At 36.4% G+C, this 19,103-nt stretch overlaps 1 protein-coding gene across 1 annotated transcript in view; it reads left to right on the plus strand.

Moving 5' to 3' along the window:
• The window catches only part of LOC149318236 (calcium-binding protein 39), a 59,960-nt gene extending 43,451 nt beyond the window's left edge, over positions 1 to 16,509 (plus strand). Inside the window, exons 4-9 of the mRNA XM_089509277.1 lie at positions 3,277 to 3,395; positions 6,302 to 6,470; positions 9,610 to 9,669; positions 12,159 to 12,224; positions 13,218 to 13,361; positions 14,096 to 16,509. Of these exons, the coding sequence (XP_089365403.1) occupies positions 3,277 to 3,395; positions 6,302 to 6,470; positions 9,610 to 9,669; positions 12,159 to 12,224; positions 13,218 to 13,361; positions 14,096 to 14,284 (747 nt within the window). The 3' untranslated portion in view covers positions 14,285 to 16,509. The remainder of the gene's footprint in view (positions 1 to 3,276; positions 3,396 to 6,301; positions 6,471 to 9,609; positions 9,670 to 12,158; positions 12,225 to 13,217; positions 13,362 to 14,095) is intronic.
• The last annotated feature ends 2,594 nt before the right edge of the window (positions 16,510 to 19,103 follow it).

A 19,103-nucleotide genomic window follows, 5' to 3' on the forward strand; every position in this document is an offset into this window, starting at 1 on the left:
TTTTTTTGATGAGGTGGCAACTCTCTAGTATAAATTTACTATCAAAGTATGTTGTGTTTTGTATAATGATGCAAACAGAACTCCTGAAAGATTTCATAAATTTTCTGGTGCACTAAGAAACAGTATCACTTCAGTTACCTGTAAACCAGACCACAATTTGTTCTTTAAAAGGGCTCAAGTATGATAGACTTACTTTGGAATGCCAGATCTTGCTGGTCTTTTCTGTTTTGTTTTGTTTTTCATATCTGATATTGCTAGGAATAACATTTTTCCCTTGGAGCTGCATTCCAGAATAGATTAATCAGGAAGTGAACAGTATTGCAATTTAATTATTGGTATCTTATGCAGGGCTGTTGAGTCAGTTCACCAAACGTTCAACTTTGACTCTTCTATTTTTCTCCTGTCTGATTTAGATTCAGACTTTTACTCTTTCATATATGACAAATGTATATTAATTAGTAATAACAAATTTACTGTAGTAAAGTTGTAGCACAAGGTTTTTCATCACTACCACATGAACCATCAGGCTACTTAGATTGATAGAACATAAAATATAAGCATTTGAAATTTCTAAAACCTTTCCTAAATTCCTATGAAAATACAGGTTGAATCTCTCTTATCCAGGATTCTGAAATATTCCAGAAACCAAAACTTGTTTCATGGGTGGCTAAGATAGTGACACCTTTGCATTCTGATGGTTCAGTGTACACAAATTTTATTTCAGGCACAAAATTACTACAAATATTGTATAAAATTACCTTCAGGCTATGAGTGTAAAGTGTATGCAGAACATAAATTAATTTTGTAATAGTGTTTGGGTCCCATTTCCAAGATACCTCATTATGTACATATATGCAAATATAGGTATTCCAAAATCCCAAAAAATCCGAAAGACCTCTGGTCCCAAGCATATCAGATAAGTGAGATTCAGCCTGAAAATATGGATGAACTAGACATTTAATACAATTTAAAAGGTAAAATATAATATAAAATGATATATTTACCAGGTAGTACTATAATATTGTAATGCTTTTTTTGTAAAGTTGGAGGTGGTAGTGGAACATGACTCCACCCAAAATTTATTCTGCTTCCTATTCTATGACACTGACTTGACAGCCCTGGTCTTATTGGAAATAGGCTCCTGTAATAGGGAAAATGTTAAAATGGAGTGAGTAAGGAATAGAATAAAGTTCTGGAAAATACAGCCTGCAAAAATGTAAAGGACACGTAGAAACAATTTTTCAAGATGTTTGCCTTAAGGAAGCCTTGTCTTTGTTTTTGGTGTTGTAGCAAATGTGCAGGGATTTCTTAGGAGACACAGCATGCCTTAAAAAAAGATTCTCTTCCTGAAACTTCCAACCAAACCTCCTGTAGATTCTGCATTTCAATCAGGATGCAAAGAACCCCTAGTGGATTCCTTTTATTTCTGTAGCAGATTACCTTTCCTCCTCCATTATTAAAAATGGGTTGTTATTTCTGAAACTGCCCTGTGTTTCTGAAGCAGAAAGCCATGCAGGATATGGAGTAGCTATTTTTGAACATATGTGCAGAGCCCCTGGTTGGGTAGTTCTTTGCTGCCTGGCCTTTGTCTTGCAAAGGTTTTAGAACTCTCTGCCTTTTATTATGATTGTTTTGAATTGGATGTTTGTAATCTTTGTGCAGCCTAATGTTGGAACAAAAATTTAGTTTCCTTTTGTGATGTTGGATGGTTTAGGTTCCTAGTGTATGCTCATTCTTTTATTCTGTGGACATCCAGTGGCTTTGGAGCAAACACAGAATGTCTGTGGGCTGTAGTATATGGATGAGAAAATACCTTTCTTCTCTCTTTAAAATAAATTTTCATATATACTGTTTCAGTTATGAACTTTTCATGAGTTCTTCAGAAAATTACTTATAAAGTATCTTCTATGTCTTAGATCAATTCTTGTAACTTTTGCTCTTCACCTCTGCTAGTACAATATGTTTATCATTATGAGCACAGTTACATCACTCGGAAGTAGTAAATAGTTCAAACAAATAATGCATTGTTTGTTATTGTGAACCATCACCAAGTTCATTATGTAACTAACAAGGAAATGCTGTTTTTAGTGGCAAGCCCAGGACAAGTAATGGGACTCTGGGCAAAGTTGGCTGAGTTTTTGAATGGTACAGGATTGTTGTGATATGTGGGGTTTGGGTGAGGAAATTTCAGAAACACTGCTGTACTCATTGCTGGGACAAATAATTTTGGGGCTACATTCGGCCAGCTTACAATGCTATTAGAATTTTAACAACCAACAGTTAAGAATACAATCTTCCTGTATCATAATTTTATGAGATATATGAGACATAATTTTTCTTATAGGTTCTCTCAGCAGCAAAGAAAAAATGGTTTAACATGTAATGATATATCTACAAAGGTCACAAACCAGGCAACTGGTGATATTGGATATAGATATATTAATAATATCACCAGTAGCCCGGTGTATATCCCATGTAATAATATCATTACATGTTAAGCAAGTTTACCTTCCTCTGAGAGAACCTATAAGAAGGAAGCCTATACCAAAAAGTACTGATGAGGAACATATGAAAATCATCTATAAGAATGGAGAATTAGAATACAGACACTAGGTTGTACAGATCTCCATTTTGCCATAATGGCTTCTTCTACCACTTGTACATTCATGAATCTGATTTTGGGATGGAGAGAGACCAAAACAGCTCTGAACCTATTAAATTTATCCATATGTATGCTGTGCCTTCAGTGGACTGGATTGTGTCCAGGTAAAAAATAAATTAAAACTGATTTTCTCATGAAGACTAGAAATGTTTCATTTTGATATGCTTAACCATAGATCACAACATTTACCTCATAAACAAAAAGCACCACATGGGAAGTCATGAGATGAAATCATGACCATGGCAAGTTTATTCTCTTTTAAATATGATTGAGTCACGCTTGGAAAAGGAGGAGTCCCCACTGGCAACCAGGAGCATACTTTTTGTAGCTGCAGAATGCAAACTTTGGTTACTATTATAGTCATTTTTATCTTACAAGATAAAATCCTGTAGGCTGAAAGTGCATCCTTGGTTGATCTGTACATTTATATTATGTTAAAATGACTGTCACTTTAGCACATGCTTGGCATTTTCTTGAGAATTCATAAGTGCAAGTCATTATGCTTAGCCAATTCAGCTTCCTGCTTTAAGGGCATGAAATTACCTGATTCTAATGTTACAACTTTTTACAAGACCACGAATATTTAAATGTTATATTTGTTGCATTTTTGATAGGGTAAAAAGGATGTGGCTCAGATATTCAACAACATTCTGAGGAGACAGATTGGTACAAGAACACCCACAGTTGAATATATCTGCACTCAGCAAAATATACTTTTCATGCTGTTGAAAGGGTATGTATTGTATGGTATAAACTAGTATAACTAACTACTGTGCTTCCGACTTAACGCTAGTCCACATAATGACTCTAGCCTACTCTTCAGCCCTTTACACTACCTAGAATTGTAAAAGTTGATAATAGTCTGCTTCAGTCTGTACAACCAAGCTCTACCAACACAGGTGCAGCTGATGCTGTACTTGTAAATGGTGGCTGGGCGGGGGGGGGGGGGCAGTGATTATGGAAATGATGGTTATATGTTTTCATGTAGAGCAGGGATGACCTGCTTCCTGTGTAGGGGACATTTCTTCATGAATCTTCTTAGAAACAGAAAGCTCTTGATTAAAAGTGCTTCAAATGCTCCTCTTCTCACTGCTGCACCATTGCATGTCAGTGGTAAAATCTGTGGTGGGATGGGCCAGCATGGCATAATAGTTTCAGTGTTGGACTATGACTCTTGATACCAAGGTTGAAATCCCTGCTAATCTATAATACCCATTGGATGACCTTGGTTAGTTACACTCTCTCAGCCTCAGAGGATGGCAATGGCAACCCCCCCTCCAAAGAAACTTGTCAAGAAAACCCCATGATAGGTTCATCTTAGAGTTGGAAATGACTTGAAGGCACACTATAACAAACAACAAAATGGGCCACTGGGCATGCTTAAAAATTGAATAAAGGACATTGCAAGCCGAAGGCTTTCATGGCCGGCATCCATAGTTTTTTGTGGGTTTTTTGGGCTCTGTGGCCATGTTCAGAAGATTTCGCCAGCATCTGTGGCTGGCATCTTCAAGATGCCAGCCACAGATGCTGGCGAAACGTCAGGAATAAAATCTTCTGGAACATGGCCACATAGCCCAAAAAACCACAAAAAACTGAATAAAGGACACATGCAGACTATGAGGTGTGTTTTGCCCACAGCTGATGAGAAGGAACAAACAAGGACCTAAACTTCATAGCAAACAATGCAGCATGTTAAGAAATAATGATAAACATCACTTCCAAGTGCATATGTTTCCAAATACATGCACCCAAATAGCCACAAGAATGAGTTTGGAACTTTTGCTTGTATTCTCAATGAAAGACAGTTCACTATATCATTCAGACCTAAAAAAACTGTGGCTAATTTTAACGATGGTTACTGGAAATTTTCCTTTGTATGAAACTTAAAGCATTGTCTTTGTGTATGGTGTTAGATTTGCTAAAGCTTGTTTGTGGAACTGTCACATCCCCAGTTGTTTGTACTGTTTGCTGGGCAAACTGGCTTTTAAATACAGAGTGTTTGTCTATTGTTCACTGAACAGAATTTAAGACCAAAGTCTTATGCCACAATTTCACCCCACAGCTTTTGATACAGCTCATATCCTCATAGCTATGATAACACTATTTCTTCAAGCTTGCCCAAATAAAAGGCAATTCATTGTGTATACTCACTGCCAGATTGCTGTTTTCCTCGTATTAGGTCATCTGCATTGTTCCAGCAGAGCATCATGCTTTATATTATTGTTTTGCATCCTTTCACAATAAAACAAATGTGAAGCTTCAGTATTTTGGTTCTCTTTGGAACAGAGAGAGGTCTGCATTTGTTTTATGCCAAAAGGATGCGAAATTTTGATTTATCTTTGTTAAAAATCTATAAAATGCAAGCAATTACAAAATATAAAAGCTTGTCAGCTTAAAAATATGGTTGGAAGCTTTTGACGAAATAGAAAATAGAAACCAGTTATTTTTCCTGTCATGATGACAGTTATATGTTCAAAATACTATCCACTCCTTTCTTTCACCAACCTATGACTTCCTCAATCTATATTGCATTTCGTGTTATGGGAAAGTCACTCTTTCCCAGAGTAATATGCCTCATTTCCTGACCATGATGCTGCTTTATCCCAAAATACAATTGCAAGATAGACATGGGCAATGAATACATGGCATGTTACTTATCCATTAAGACTTTAGTTCATCCCAGTGGATCAATATTGATAACAGTATGCTAAAATCCCACTAATTTTGAGGTCACTTAAATAAGTAAGATACAGTCTCATTCTGTAAAACATTAGCCATTTAAGGTTCTGTCAGTCAGAGCCACACTTCCTGTCATATTCAGATATAAAGTTTTTGAAATAGTCCAGGGCTGAAACCACTATGCCATGCTGGCTCTTTCTCCAGCTTACAGGAAGGCTTTTAAAGTGTTGTGTTCTGTATCTGGAAGCACCTTAGTACTTGTGTGGCCACTGTGAAACTTAACAGTGCTGTGTTTGGTGGATCTTATTTTTCATACATATTATGTAAGTGAATATTTGAACTAGTGGATAATATTTAATACGCAATTATCAATAAATTGATTATTGTAGCTGTAGATTTTGTGAACAGTAAGTTGTCTTTGAAAGGACAGGTTTCTTTCCTGGTTCATTCTACTAAGACTTGATTTTTAACCTGAAGGATGGCACTGAAAATTTTTACATATCTCTATGTTTGATATATCTGATGCTTGTATATATTCCAGGCTAAATGGTGTTCATAAATTGTCACCATGCAAATGGATCTTATAGCACTAACTGCTATAGCATAACTTGAGGCTAACTGAAAGAGAAAAGATGGTAGCATGGTCTTTCATAGACTTGAGCCTGCTTCCTCAGATGGATTCTGAGGAAGTTGGTTAAAGTCTACCAAAGCTCATGCTAACAACTTTTCTCTTTCAGTTCATCTCAAAAATGCAACAAGATCCATTTGCATACTGGTTTTCCAGACTAACACTGCTATGTCTTCCAATACATTCTACAAGCAGGCTCACTAAAATTGTATTATTTTCATTAATACATACTAGTTAGTTGCTGAAAGATTTGAACAGGGAATTAAGAATCATATCTTGCTATGATTGCATTTCTGTTTCTCATGTATTTATGTTAATTTCTCATTTCATAGATACGAATCTCCAGAAATTGCTTTGAATTGTGGAATCATGTTAAGAGAGTGCATCAGACATGAACCACTGGCAAAAATAATCTTGTGGTCAGAACAGTTTTATGACTTCTTCAGATATGTGGAAATGTCAACATTTGATATTGCATCAGATGCATTTGCCACTTTTAAGGTAATGCAATCTTTTTTTTAAACAACTGTTAGCCTAATGCTAGCAAAATTAACACCTACAGACTAGCATTAATAAAATCTTAATAATATTAGCAGCATATACATATATTCAAGAAAACCTTGTTAGAACATGAAGTTCATGTCCATGAGATACAGGGTCTTGCAGAAGCATTTTGTGTTACAACCTGGAACTGAAATAGATTTAATTGGCAGTGTTACCACTTGATGTAGAGGAGATACACAGCATGTGAAGGTGCAAAATATTGTTACTGTGGCAATTGTAAACAAAATGTTACTGTGACAATGTAAACAAAAACAAATGAGCACTTCTTGATTTTTTTAAATATTCACATGCACATCCCCAAGCCAGTACTTAGCAGAGGTACCTTGATTGCAGATACAGCTACAGGTCTTCTAGTTTCGGTTATGTCTCTTAACAGCTCTGTGTATCTGGATCCTGCGGTTTTTGCCCAATCCCCTGACAAAATTGTGCTAGCTCTACTAGGTTGGATGGACACTGTTGGTTAACAGCAAATTTCAAGTCTTGCCCCAGATTCTTAAGTCAGATTGAGGTCTGGCTTTGACTGGGCCATGCATTTTTCAAACTACTCCTGTGTTATTTTGGCTATGTGTTAAAAGTTGTTGTCCTAGTAGAAGTTGAACCTCCACTCTGGTCCTTGCAGTCAGAAACAGCTTTTCCTCCAGAATGATTCTACATTTTGTTTCATTGGTTTTGCCCTTCACTATGATGTATCTTCCTAGAACCTGCCCAGTGAAGAAATATCCCAGAAACCTGATACTGCCACCACCATGCTTCTTGGTGTTCTTGAGTTCATGAGCACTATTAGCTTTGTGCCACACATAGCATTTATGGCAAGGCAAGACATTTCAGTTTTTATTTCATCAGACCAAAGAACTGTTTCCCAGGTTTGCTGTGCCCCCCTTATGCTGTTTGGCAAATTCCAAATGTGCTTTGATACACGTATGTAGCTTTGTCTTGTCACTCATCCATAAAGCCCAGTTTTGGGGATGGTGTGAATGATAGTTGTCTCATGGATGATTTCTCCCATCTCAGCTGAAGATCTTTCCAGCTCCTTAAGGCTTACCACTGGCCTTTTGGTTGCTTCTGTAACTAATGCTGTCTTTATCCAGTCACTGAGCTTTGGTGGACAGCCTTCTCTAGGAAGAGTTACAGTTGGTCCATTTCTTTCCGTTTTGTAATAATGGATTTAATTTTACTCTGGGGATGTTCATAGCTTGGGTTTTTGGGGTTTTTTAACAACCAAATTCTGATTGGTGCTTCTGCACAACTTTATCCCAGACTTTGACAGGTACTTGTCTTCATCATGCTATTTGCTTTGATAGTCTCTCCAAGAAACCTTCCAGAAACAGATGTATTCAATTTCATACTGTATCGTGTGGCACTAAAATAGCATCAGTGTGTACTCCAGTCAAGTATTTAGGTAGCTTTTAGAGGTTATATTGCACTGGAGTTTATTTAAACCTACCACAGAAAAAGGAGTTAATATTTTGCAACCAACGAGTGTCAGTTTGTTTATATTTAATCTTTATATGCCATAGTAAAAATATTTTAGAGCGCCATTATGGTGTAGTGATTTGAGTCTTGAGCTATGACTCTGGAGACACTAGGTAACCTTGGGCAAGTCACTCACATTCAACCTTAGAAAATTCTGTGATGGTTGCCTGAGGGTTGCCATAGGTCAGAAATAATATGAAGGCACACAATAACAACAACAGCAGCAGCAAAATATTATGCACCTTCACAGTGCTGAGTATATTGTGTACGTCAGGTTGTAAGAATGCCACGTAAATTCCTTTCAGTTCCATAATGCAACACAAAACAAAAAGTGGGAAAGTGTGTGTGGGTGGGGTAGGGTGGGGTGGGGTGAGGGGAGTAATTCTACCGGGCACTGAAAATAAAAATGTCAAGAGAATTCCATGCCTTTAGGAATATCTTCAGAAACAGTTCTGATCTGTTTGAGAAGCGGCATTTGGCATTTTCATTGGTTTGACCTTCAGGTATTTTCCCTGTTCCTGTGAAGATTTTGTATATTCATATGATCCCAGACAATTAAGAATTACACATAGTGGATGGGATAATGTAAGGATAGCATAGCAATAGTATTTACATTTCTATACTGCTTCATACTGAACTAAGTAGTCTCTGAGTCATTTACAATGTGTAAGCTAATTGCCCCAAACAAGATGATGATAATGATAATAATAATAATAATAGGATTTATTTATATACTGCCCAATCACTGGGAATCTGAGCGGTTTACAATAGAGGGGATAATAGACGGGGTTCCCTGCCCTCAGGCTTACAATCTAAAAGACACGACACAAAAGGAGAAGGGAATGGTGAGAGGGGGAGGGGATCAGGTCCAGCAGTTCTTCTCTCCCTCTGAGGCCTGGACCAAGGCAGATGGACCAGAGGGAGGGCTTGTCTTCTTCCAGGCAGGCCTCTTGGAGCTAGCCTGCCTCTCTCTCCCTCAAGATGGTGGCTGAAGGGAGGGCGACTCATTTTAGCACCCTACATAAGGATGCATGGCTGAGTCAATCCTGGAGCCCAAGGATCGAATTCAACAACCTTGTGGTACTGGCATTTAACCACTAAGCCATCAGGGTGCCATCAGAATGCCACATAACCAATTAGACTTGGTTCTGTTAATATCACTGAAGGTAAAAGAAGCAAATACAAACTGGGGGCAGTGCTTTTTATGTCAGTGAACTTTCATCTCCACTTAATTAGTCACCAAATAAAACAGCTTCCACCACTTCCAAGTCAGCCCAGGTTTGGGAATAGAAACCGATGGTTCAGCCCCAACACTCAGGGGTGGGTTAGATTATATATTTTGCTGTTACATTGTAACCCATAATGAATCCTTTAGATTGACTGAAAAGGAACTAAAATGAATCGAGAGATCCAAATAGATCATATTCACTATAGATTCGTGAGGTCTTGATGATGTTTACCATACTTTGAAAGACAAATATAAATATTTGACTCTCGGATATCCAATTTTCTCACTTGCCTGGGTGGAAATATTGTTTCTGGGCAGGGGGACAAATTTTGAAATTGTATGCTTTTAAATAACAATAAAATCTCTTTTTTGCAGGATTTACTTACAAGACACAAGCTGCTTAGTGCAGAATTCTTAGAACAGCATTATGATAGGGTATGTATTTTTGTTTCTGACACCATGCATCAGAGTTGCCAGTTTATGAAGGTTGGAGGAAGGTGGGATATATTATGAAATACTAATAGAATCTTTCCGTCTATGAGTGTGTTTGAATTTGGGCAAATCCTGAAGTCAGAACCAAATTGATTCTGACTTTTGAGATGTCTTAATCAACATGGGGCTGCTCCAAAGTGGACTGAATCCAAAGTGGACTGTATGATCTACTCCATCCATCTATGCCCTATTTCTCTTCCTGTGACTTTGTTGCCAGTTGAAGAGAAAACAAGTCATAAATCTTTTCATTCATCCTAACTCTGTAGGACAAGGGTGGGTAACAGCTGCCAGTCTGGGAGCCTTTTTCCAGGTTTGCAAGTGTATACGTGTGTGTGGGGGAGACATTTTATAGGTTTCTAAAGTTAAAATACATATATGTAAATTAGATGGAAGTCAGTTGAAAATAATTATAAATTATTAATGAAATATTTTAAAACTCACTAAAATTTCTCTTACATGTTATTAATAAATAATCCCCCAATCATGATTATTATTAAATTTGTGTGTGTGTGTGTGTGTGAAATTTTAAGTTAAATTGATTTAAATGTATTGATCATTGATATTAAATAAAAGGACTAAAACAGAGCTAAACTATCCCATTGACTATAGATAGTCAATATAATTTTCCATTCACTATGGTGCATTTAGTTGCCACTGAATTTGAGTAACGGTGGTGCCAGCTTCTTTAAAAAAAAATAAAAAAAGATGTAGGGGAGCTATAACAGAAGACACAGGGTGTATGGTTTGCCGATCTACTCCTGTTCTAAGCCCTACACTAGTCATAGGTTTGCTGCCTTGAACATCACTAAGGTGAAGTAATGTCTTTTTCATACAAATAACCCCCAACCCATGGGAAGGTGTGCATGTGTGTAAGAGGAAATAAGTCATTTTCCATATTATTTCTGAACATTCCCCATCTCTCTTAAACTTTTTATATGCCCTCCTTTAATTTTATAGTATTTAAAATTTAAACTATTCCACACAACATTTTTGCAACAACTATCCCAAGATCTAAGATAAATATACCCTGTTTTTTGGAAGCATCTGAAATAAAGCCTACTCTTAAGCAAAGCTCCCTGAACCTCTTTTGACACTTTGTGGCCCCCTCAGATATGGCTACTGCTTCTGAAAGTGTTGCCTATTTCAACCAAGAAATTTTGTGTATGTTTGTGTATATGTATGTATATTTATGTATATTTGAAATTTCTATCTTTGAAAAAAAAAACAAAATTTAAAAGTATGTAGCACAAAACCTCTTGAACCTACTTGTCTGGCAAGCATAATGCTCCAAGGGTAAGGGTGCATGCAGATTTAATCACACTGTGGCAGACAGGGAAAAGGTTAGCTATATAATGACTGCATGAAGCATGAAGATTTAGATTTCGAAGTCAGGATTCAGATTTGGACCCAAATTGAATTAAGTAGCCTCCAGATTGGCCCAAACAGATGAGCTGTTTTCAAAATTGGTGTGTGAACTGAGTCTTATGTTAGAGCACACCCTTATTTCCTCATCCATCTTCTTGTTCATTTTATACTTTTAATAATGTAATGTTTTTAATCTTTTGAAATTGTTTAATTTTTTTAAGCTTTGTATTTTTGATGTTTCATACTGTTTTAACTTAGACTGTTTTAAATTTTGTCAGCCGCCTTGAGTCCCTATACTGGGAGGAAGGTGGGATATATATAAATGTAATGATGATGATGATGATGATAAGAATAGCATATAATGTTTGATCAAGAACTTGGTTTTTTGAATATTTTGCAGCAAATTGTTTCAGTTATGTAGTCCTTAAAATATTGAGAATGAATTTGAAGTCAAAGTCACTTTCTCAGTATTGGTTCAGTCATTCTATTTAATCACAAGGGCATATGTAACAACTTTGCTCCATCTACTGGCCATTGATGATGGTGGTGCTGGTGGTGGTGCTAGTAATAATAATAGAATCTAATTGTTTTTTCTCACCTCTGATTGCTTAAAATGTTGCCAGGAAAATTCCTTCCAAACCACTATAGGATATTTTCCCCTAGTAGGCTGAAGGAATTTGTTTCCTGCTTAAATATTTATTTTGTTGTACATTGTGGGACACAGTGGCTTAGTGGTTAAGATGCTGACTGACAATTGCAAGATAAGCAGTTCAAGGCTCAAGTGCCATGTGGCAAAGTGAGCTCCCATCTCTATTCCCAGCTTCTGTCAACCCATCAGTTCAAAAGCATGTAAAATTGCAAGTAGATAAATAGGTACCACTTTAGTGGGAAGGTAACAGCGTTGTATGCAGTAATGCTGGCTACATGACCACAGATCCATCTTTGACAATGTTGGCTCGTTTGGGTTCTGTATTTCATATTTGTGTTTCCAGTTCAGTGAAATTATTTGGATCAATTATTTGTGATAGTTGGAAAAGTCCTGATTTTTCTTTCATTTCTCCATCCAGTTTTTCAGTGAATATGAGAAGTTGCTTCACTCAGAAAACTATGTGACAAAGCGACAGTCCCTTAAGGTAAAAGGGTACTATGTGCTCATCTTAGCCTAACTTTAGGACTGTTCTTGAAATGATTGTTTTAATTGGATAGTAGCAGGCTGTGCTAGCCATTTGGTTGCCTCTGCTAACAAGGATCTGAATAATGTCAAACTGGACTTTATCCTTGAGGAAAGTAGTTTAGCCCTATTTAACTTTTAGTACATTTTTATAACAAGAATCTAACAAATTTCTACCAGTGATATTGTACAGTTCTCATGAAAAGTTCCTTTCTAACGAGAATTTCAGTATAAAGATCCTTTAAAATTACTATGTTCTGTTTGTTAATCACTCTAATATAAATTCATTTAGAGATTAACTGCATTGTCAGAAGTGTTGTTTGTTTTAAAATCACCTGTTATAACACACACATATGAAACATACATCAATTTTTTTAAACCACAAACTTAATTTATCATGCTGGTTTATCTGTAAAAGCAAACGTGATCTGTATACTCTAAATTCCAGATGTGGAAACTTCTATGCATAGGAGCCAATCCCAGGTACCACATATGTGATCATTTCCTCACCTGCTGCTCATGCTGCACCAAGCCAGTCTATGACAGATTGATGTAGCATCCTACAGCTCCCCAAATTCTGTAGATGACCAGGACATATTCTTCATAATGATGAAAGTGCAGAGATTTGAAATAGTCTTTGTGTACTACCTTCCCCCTTGTGCCAACCATACTCTTCTTATCTGATCTTGAAAGGAACTTGCTTACACACCTCCACCAGATTATTCCAGAAAAATCATCAAAATGAATCAAACTATCTCTGCAGTGCTCATTTGAATAGCACAGAGAGGAAATGTTATAATACTGAAAGAGAGCAGTGGCACAGTGTCTTGATCTCACAAAACAAAAATAACTTGGACTAATAACAAATTTCTGAATGCACCCCTTCCTTTTAATGGTCATTGGGGTTGTGTTGGATTGTATAGATGAACAAATGTCCTCCTTTTTGTTTTGATAGCTGCTTGGTGAACTGCTGTTGGATAGGCACAACTTTACAATAATGACAAAATACATCAGTAAACCTGAAAATCTCAAACTCATGATGAACCTTTTACGAGACAAGAGTCGCAACATTCAGTTTGAGGCCTTTCATGTCTTTAAGGTAAACATCTTTTAAACAGCATTCATAATTATACTTAGTTTTATTCAGCCCTTCTTTGAAACCAAAGGCAAGAATATCCAGGCTTATACTGACCTAATTATACTTTAGCGTGGTACAGTACATTTTAGAAGTCTTGCTAATTGGAAAGTGATGTGGAGGCAGTTTTGTAGTACAAAGCAGCGTCTCTTTTAAATTTGTTATTCTTGTTTTGGGGATGGTGTGTTAATGTCCCCAGGACACTCACAGAGTAATCTAGACTACTTAATAGCTCCTGGTTGTTTTTCAGTGTCATAGAATGCATCCAAATTTCTGCATGCATTAGTTCTTTGATTGTAATAATGGCAGCTTGAACACATGATACTAGCTGCTAAGTTAAACATAATCTCTTTCTAAGAGTTGTAAGCAGATTGTAGGCAAATCTATTTACTGATTTGTAAATACATGTTTTCAAAACCAAATTATTTTGTAAATGTCCTTTGGCAGACATTTATCTTATTAATATATTAAATTGCTGGAAATAATAATCCATTATGTAATATAAATGGGTTTGGGCCCATGCACTATGAAATAACATGTTAATAATTACACATATATTGCTTTTGGCTTTTTAGTACATTATAGGCTTGCCTTCTTGTAATTTGATGTTAAGTATAAATCTGTATTCCACTGTTAATAATGGCTGATAATTTAACTGAACATTTCATTTCTTGTATTTATTTTCTTGTTTTTTGCAGGTGTTTGTAGCCAACCCTAACAAGACACAGCCCATATTAGATATTCTACTAAAGAACCAGACCAAACTTATTGAGTTCCTCAGCAAGTTTCAGAATGACAGGACCGAGGATGAACAATTTAATGATGAGAAGACCTATTTAGTTAAACAGATCAGGGATTTGAAAAGACCAGCACAGCAAGAAGCTTAATCTTCTATAAACCCCTATAATATTAAATCCAAATTCAGCATTTGCTGTTAGATATTCAGCATCAGGCACTCTTATCAATTCATGAGGAACATTACTGCTAATCTGCTGTTCAGTGAACAGTGTTTGTTTTTCTCTCTTTATTTTTTAGTCCAAGTTGACAAACCTAGCTGCTGCTTTCTTGCACAATGTGGACTTTCTTGGTATTTGTGTCTGAATTCAAGCACAGTGCTTGTCTTTAGAAGTCTGGGGGGAGGGGGAGATATTTGGTTCATGAAAGCAAACATATAGATGATAGTTTGGGATAGGAGAGAAGGTATTAGAGTAGTTTAAGTGACAGGGTGCATGCTTGCAAATCTGATTCAATCCGTATGTTTGCACTTAACCTTGTATGAGATGCGAGCACAATGTGATCTGTGCATACTTGGCACCATAGTATATGATTGTATGCCTTGATTTTTTTAAAAAAATGTGCAGTGCTTTATTTGTAATCAAAGGGGATATGTATCTAAGATGTGAGCTTACTGGGATGAACAGTTGTCTTGCAAATAAAACTGATACAGAAACATAGCATCTTCTTGAAGAGTGAAATCTCAGAGTTCATAAGGAAAATGTATATATGCCTTTTACTGCTTTATAGTTTTTTGTTTGTTTTTTTGAAAGAGTGATTTTCTGAGAAGTGAGTTGTAGACTTGGAAATATGGTATAAGGGGTTTTGTTAATTTTACTTCAGAGGCGTTTCAGACAGTAGAGCTTAGCAGTGACACTTTGCATTTCATTTCAACAATGCTTATTGGTTTCTTTTGTATATAACTCCTAGGCTGCTCATTTCTTTAAAAAAATGATTTAATTTGTACAGCAGAGGAATGTTAATGTATTAGTCTGTAACTTTTACCTAATACTGAGTTTCGCAAAATGAAAGCTCATGTGTAATTAATACTTTGGATCACATGAAAATGCTGATTTCACATTTCATAAGTACTGCAGCATCAAAAGGAAGAGAACCCATTTTTCTGTATTTACTGGTCTAATGGGGTGCCATCAGTTAGGATAGACTAATATATAGCGCTGGGACCCACTAACCTGTATTCTTCAGTGTTGGCCTTATCCGTTTATATTAGTGCTTTGTTCAGCCAATTACAAATTATGAAGATTATACTAAATTAATAGCAGTTTGTTTTTCTTGTCAGTATATAGAGAATCTCTCTTCTGTTCATATAGTTAATATTCAGTATGATAATTGTGACAGTAAATAACTTATAGTTCCCTTTTATGTCGGAATCCATTATTTCATAACTATCCTCATGTCAAAATCTTGTTCCTTAATGCTGCAAACTATCAGTATTTATTTTTTAAAAGACTGATTTTGCACCACTTTTTTGTTACTGTGATCATTACAAAAGTTTGCTAAATATATCTAAACTATGTTATCAAAATTGTATGTATTCATCTAAACAGTAGTTCTAAGATCACACCAACCAACCAACCTTACAGATTAGAAGTATGAAAGTTCAGATTCTGCATGATTGAACCTGACAGAATGGTATAAAATTATTTATTGCTTTCTAGCTTCTTTATCATTAAATTATTTCACAAATAATTAAACTAATCTCCTGATTGACATTTTAGCTAATTTTAAAGCCTTCATGAAGGAAGTAAGAAAATATCTCCAGCAAATAGGATTTTGATAATATTTGCTATCTCAGCATTGTCATGCTTCCTTAAAAGTCATACATAACCTGTCCTTTGCAAAGTGATTCATAATGTCTATTGAAAAAAATAAATGAAAATAATCACAAACCTCTTAAATCATACATATAGACAGTAAAACTGGCCATGAGATATTGTAGTTCAGTACTCTGTCCTTTTTTATATTTTGGTTTATTGTAGTTAAGAGGAGGAAAATATTACTTGGCAAGCTATTCTCCATTATGTGTAAGGCTTCCACTTTAGGGGGGGAAAGTAGAAATGCTAAACGTTATGTATGTGTGTATATAAAGAAGTTAAAAGATGGGGTTGGATATTGGTTTTGCTTCTTTGCTATTCGGCATGGGGAAAGGGGCTCAAACTTTAAAAAAAAACATTAATCCTTGATTGTTGGCATTAAAAAAGTTGTATTTAAGACCATTTGATGTGCTATTCATATTAAAAACTATTGTACTGGAAGTGGTTTCTTATCTGCGTGAAGGCTTAAAGATATTACTAAAAGTTATTTAATGTGAGGGGTTTTTTTTAAAAAAAAGAGAGATGTGTACAATTGTAATTCTCCTTCCACAAAAGCATTTCATTCCTTTAGATGAATGCATTTCTTATTAGAAGATCTGGCTGGCCCCATAATTTAAATTGAAATAAAATTTTGAAGAAACACAGTTGTGTGTTCTATAATAATTATCTAGGGGGAAAAGGTTCACTTAGTATTTCTATTAAGAGATATTTTGCACTTCTGCGCATCTTGTGAACCATAAAACTGCCATTGCATTTAAAAGCTCAGTGCCAAAAAACTAATCAGCCACATTTGGCTCCTGTGAGGCAGACTTCTCAGTTTTGCATGTTATCTTTGTTACTGAATTATGCTAAATATTGATTCAGCTAATGGGAAGTGTAAGGTGTGCTTGGAAGTGGGGATGGCTAACACTGCCTTAAAATCTTATCTTGAATTTACACATTTTACGTCCGTGACTTTCCAAATTAACCTGGGAATTATACGGGGAGTGGATGCTGAACATGGAAAGAGATCTAAGCCCCCTATCATGCAGTAAGAGCACTTCAGAAAGAGGAAATGACTATTAACACACATTAAATAGATATTGTAGAGATACTGTAGAGGAGTGCCAATAAAATGCTGTTAGATCATTACCCTTATGGACAATAGACTCTGTCTCTCTCTCTCACACACACACACATTTTGAAATGTCATTATCTTCATGGTACTTAGTGAAATTTAGAGGCAGAAATTTTGTAACAAGATTCATGGATTTTATACACACATACTCACTTTATAAAACAGGTTGAGTCTCCCTTCTCCAGAATTCCGAAATCTTAAATATTCCAACAACCAAAACAGTGTAGGGTTGGGCACATGGATGCTTTGGGAAATACAGAGATGGCCTAAAGGGTTGGTTAAATGCTCTGCTCACCCTATGCTAGACTGTTGGGAACATGATTGAGTCATCTGACATGTCATTACTTCCTGTCTTCACATTAGAAAACGCTTGATGCTTCTGACAGGTTAAGAAAAAACCTATAATTGTTTGGTCCTCTTTCATTCCAGACATTTTGATGTACACACCCCAACTTTCCCTACTGCAGAAACATGTTGTTTGCCACCCAGTCGTTTCCAATTTGTGCCAACTTAAGGAGAGCCTATCAAGGAGTTTTCTTGGCAAGATTTGTTCACAGGCAGGTTACCTTTCCCTTCTTCTGAGGCTGAGAGACTGAATTCTCCTAGGTCACCCAGTAGGTTTCCATGGCGAATCAGAGATTTGAACCATGGTCTCTCAGTGTCCTAGTCCAGCAGTCAAACTACTACCTTCTACTGGCTTTTCAGAACACATAATAAGTGGCAAATGAATTGGGAGTAGATAACTTGATCTATTGTTCCTGTGTTCACGAGAATGCCAAGATCGCACCACTTTATTCATACAAAGGAGAAAAAATGTGGGTGAATCAACCCTGATGAAAACTCTCCCGCCATCCCAGCTGCCACTACTGTGACCTTGGAGGTAGAGAACAACAGCCCACATCTGCTGGACTTGATCCCTTCCTTCACTGCCATCCCCTTTTCATTTTGTATCATGTCTTTTAGAATGTAAGCCTGAGGGCAGAGAACTATCAAAATTGTAAACTATGTAAAGTGCCATGTAATAATAATAATAATAATAATTTGTTTTATTTATATACCGCTATTCCAAAGATCATAGCGGTGAACAGCAAGTAAGCTAATTAGCAAGTAAGCTAATTTGCCCCCAACAATCTGGGTACTCATTTTAGCGACCTCGGAAGAATGCAAGCCTGAGTCAAGCTTGGGCCCTTTTGCTGGTCTTGAACTCGCAACCTTGTGGTTTCGAGTGAATGGCTGCAGTACAGGCATTTAACCACTGCGCCACCAGGCACTATATAAATAAATGAAGATGATAATAATCATAACAATAATCCTAGATGGCAAATGTTTGAGCAATTCCTAAATCGTTTCCCTTTCATGCCTTTCTTCACTACCTAAGTTTATCATTACATCTCTCTGTATCTTTGCTGGTTGTTTACAACTGGAAGGAGTTGTTGAGATCTTCAACTCTTTTTCATCACTGTTTTTCTAGCTCAGTACTCAAGGATGGTTGTTCTCCATCAGAACCTTGTGAATTGTGACCTAATTGACTAGCAGACGAAAGTTGAACAGACTTGTGTACTCCATGCATGGCATTCTAGGCCTAGCTGCTATGCTATACATTTGCCAGTCTACCAACTGCAATGAAAATACATTCTCTTGACAGTTCAGTTCCTAACCAAAGAATCCACATTTCTACAGTCTTAACTCAAAAGTTTCCCAAGCCTAGTTTGGCAAGCTGGGCTGCAGTGCTTAAGTTCATGTCAAGTTTGTTTATTTGCCCCTTTTCTGGAAGAGTGTTTGCATCAGATTCAGTAACAGAGTCTGGAAAATTTGCTTTTTTGGGCTACAGAATCCACTTAGCCAACAATAGAGTAAAAAAGTAAGCTATCCAAGCCCTGTAATAACATGATTAAATTCACTGAGAAACTGAATGTCTTCAGATTTCATAAATTTTTGCAATTATTTCATTTTTCTAACCAGGGAAGCTTGAATGTGATG

The sequence above is a fragment of the Sceloporus occidentalis genome, unplaced genomic scaffold, assembly GCF_023333645.1.
Source record: "Sceloporus occidentalis isolate IW3139 unplaced genomic scaffold, rSceOcc1.0.p SCAF_2, whole genome shotgun sequence".
Taxonomy (NCBI): Eukaryota; Metazoa; Chordata; class Lepidosauria; order Squamata; family Phrynosomatidae; genus Sceloporus; species Sceloporus occidentalis.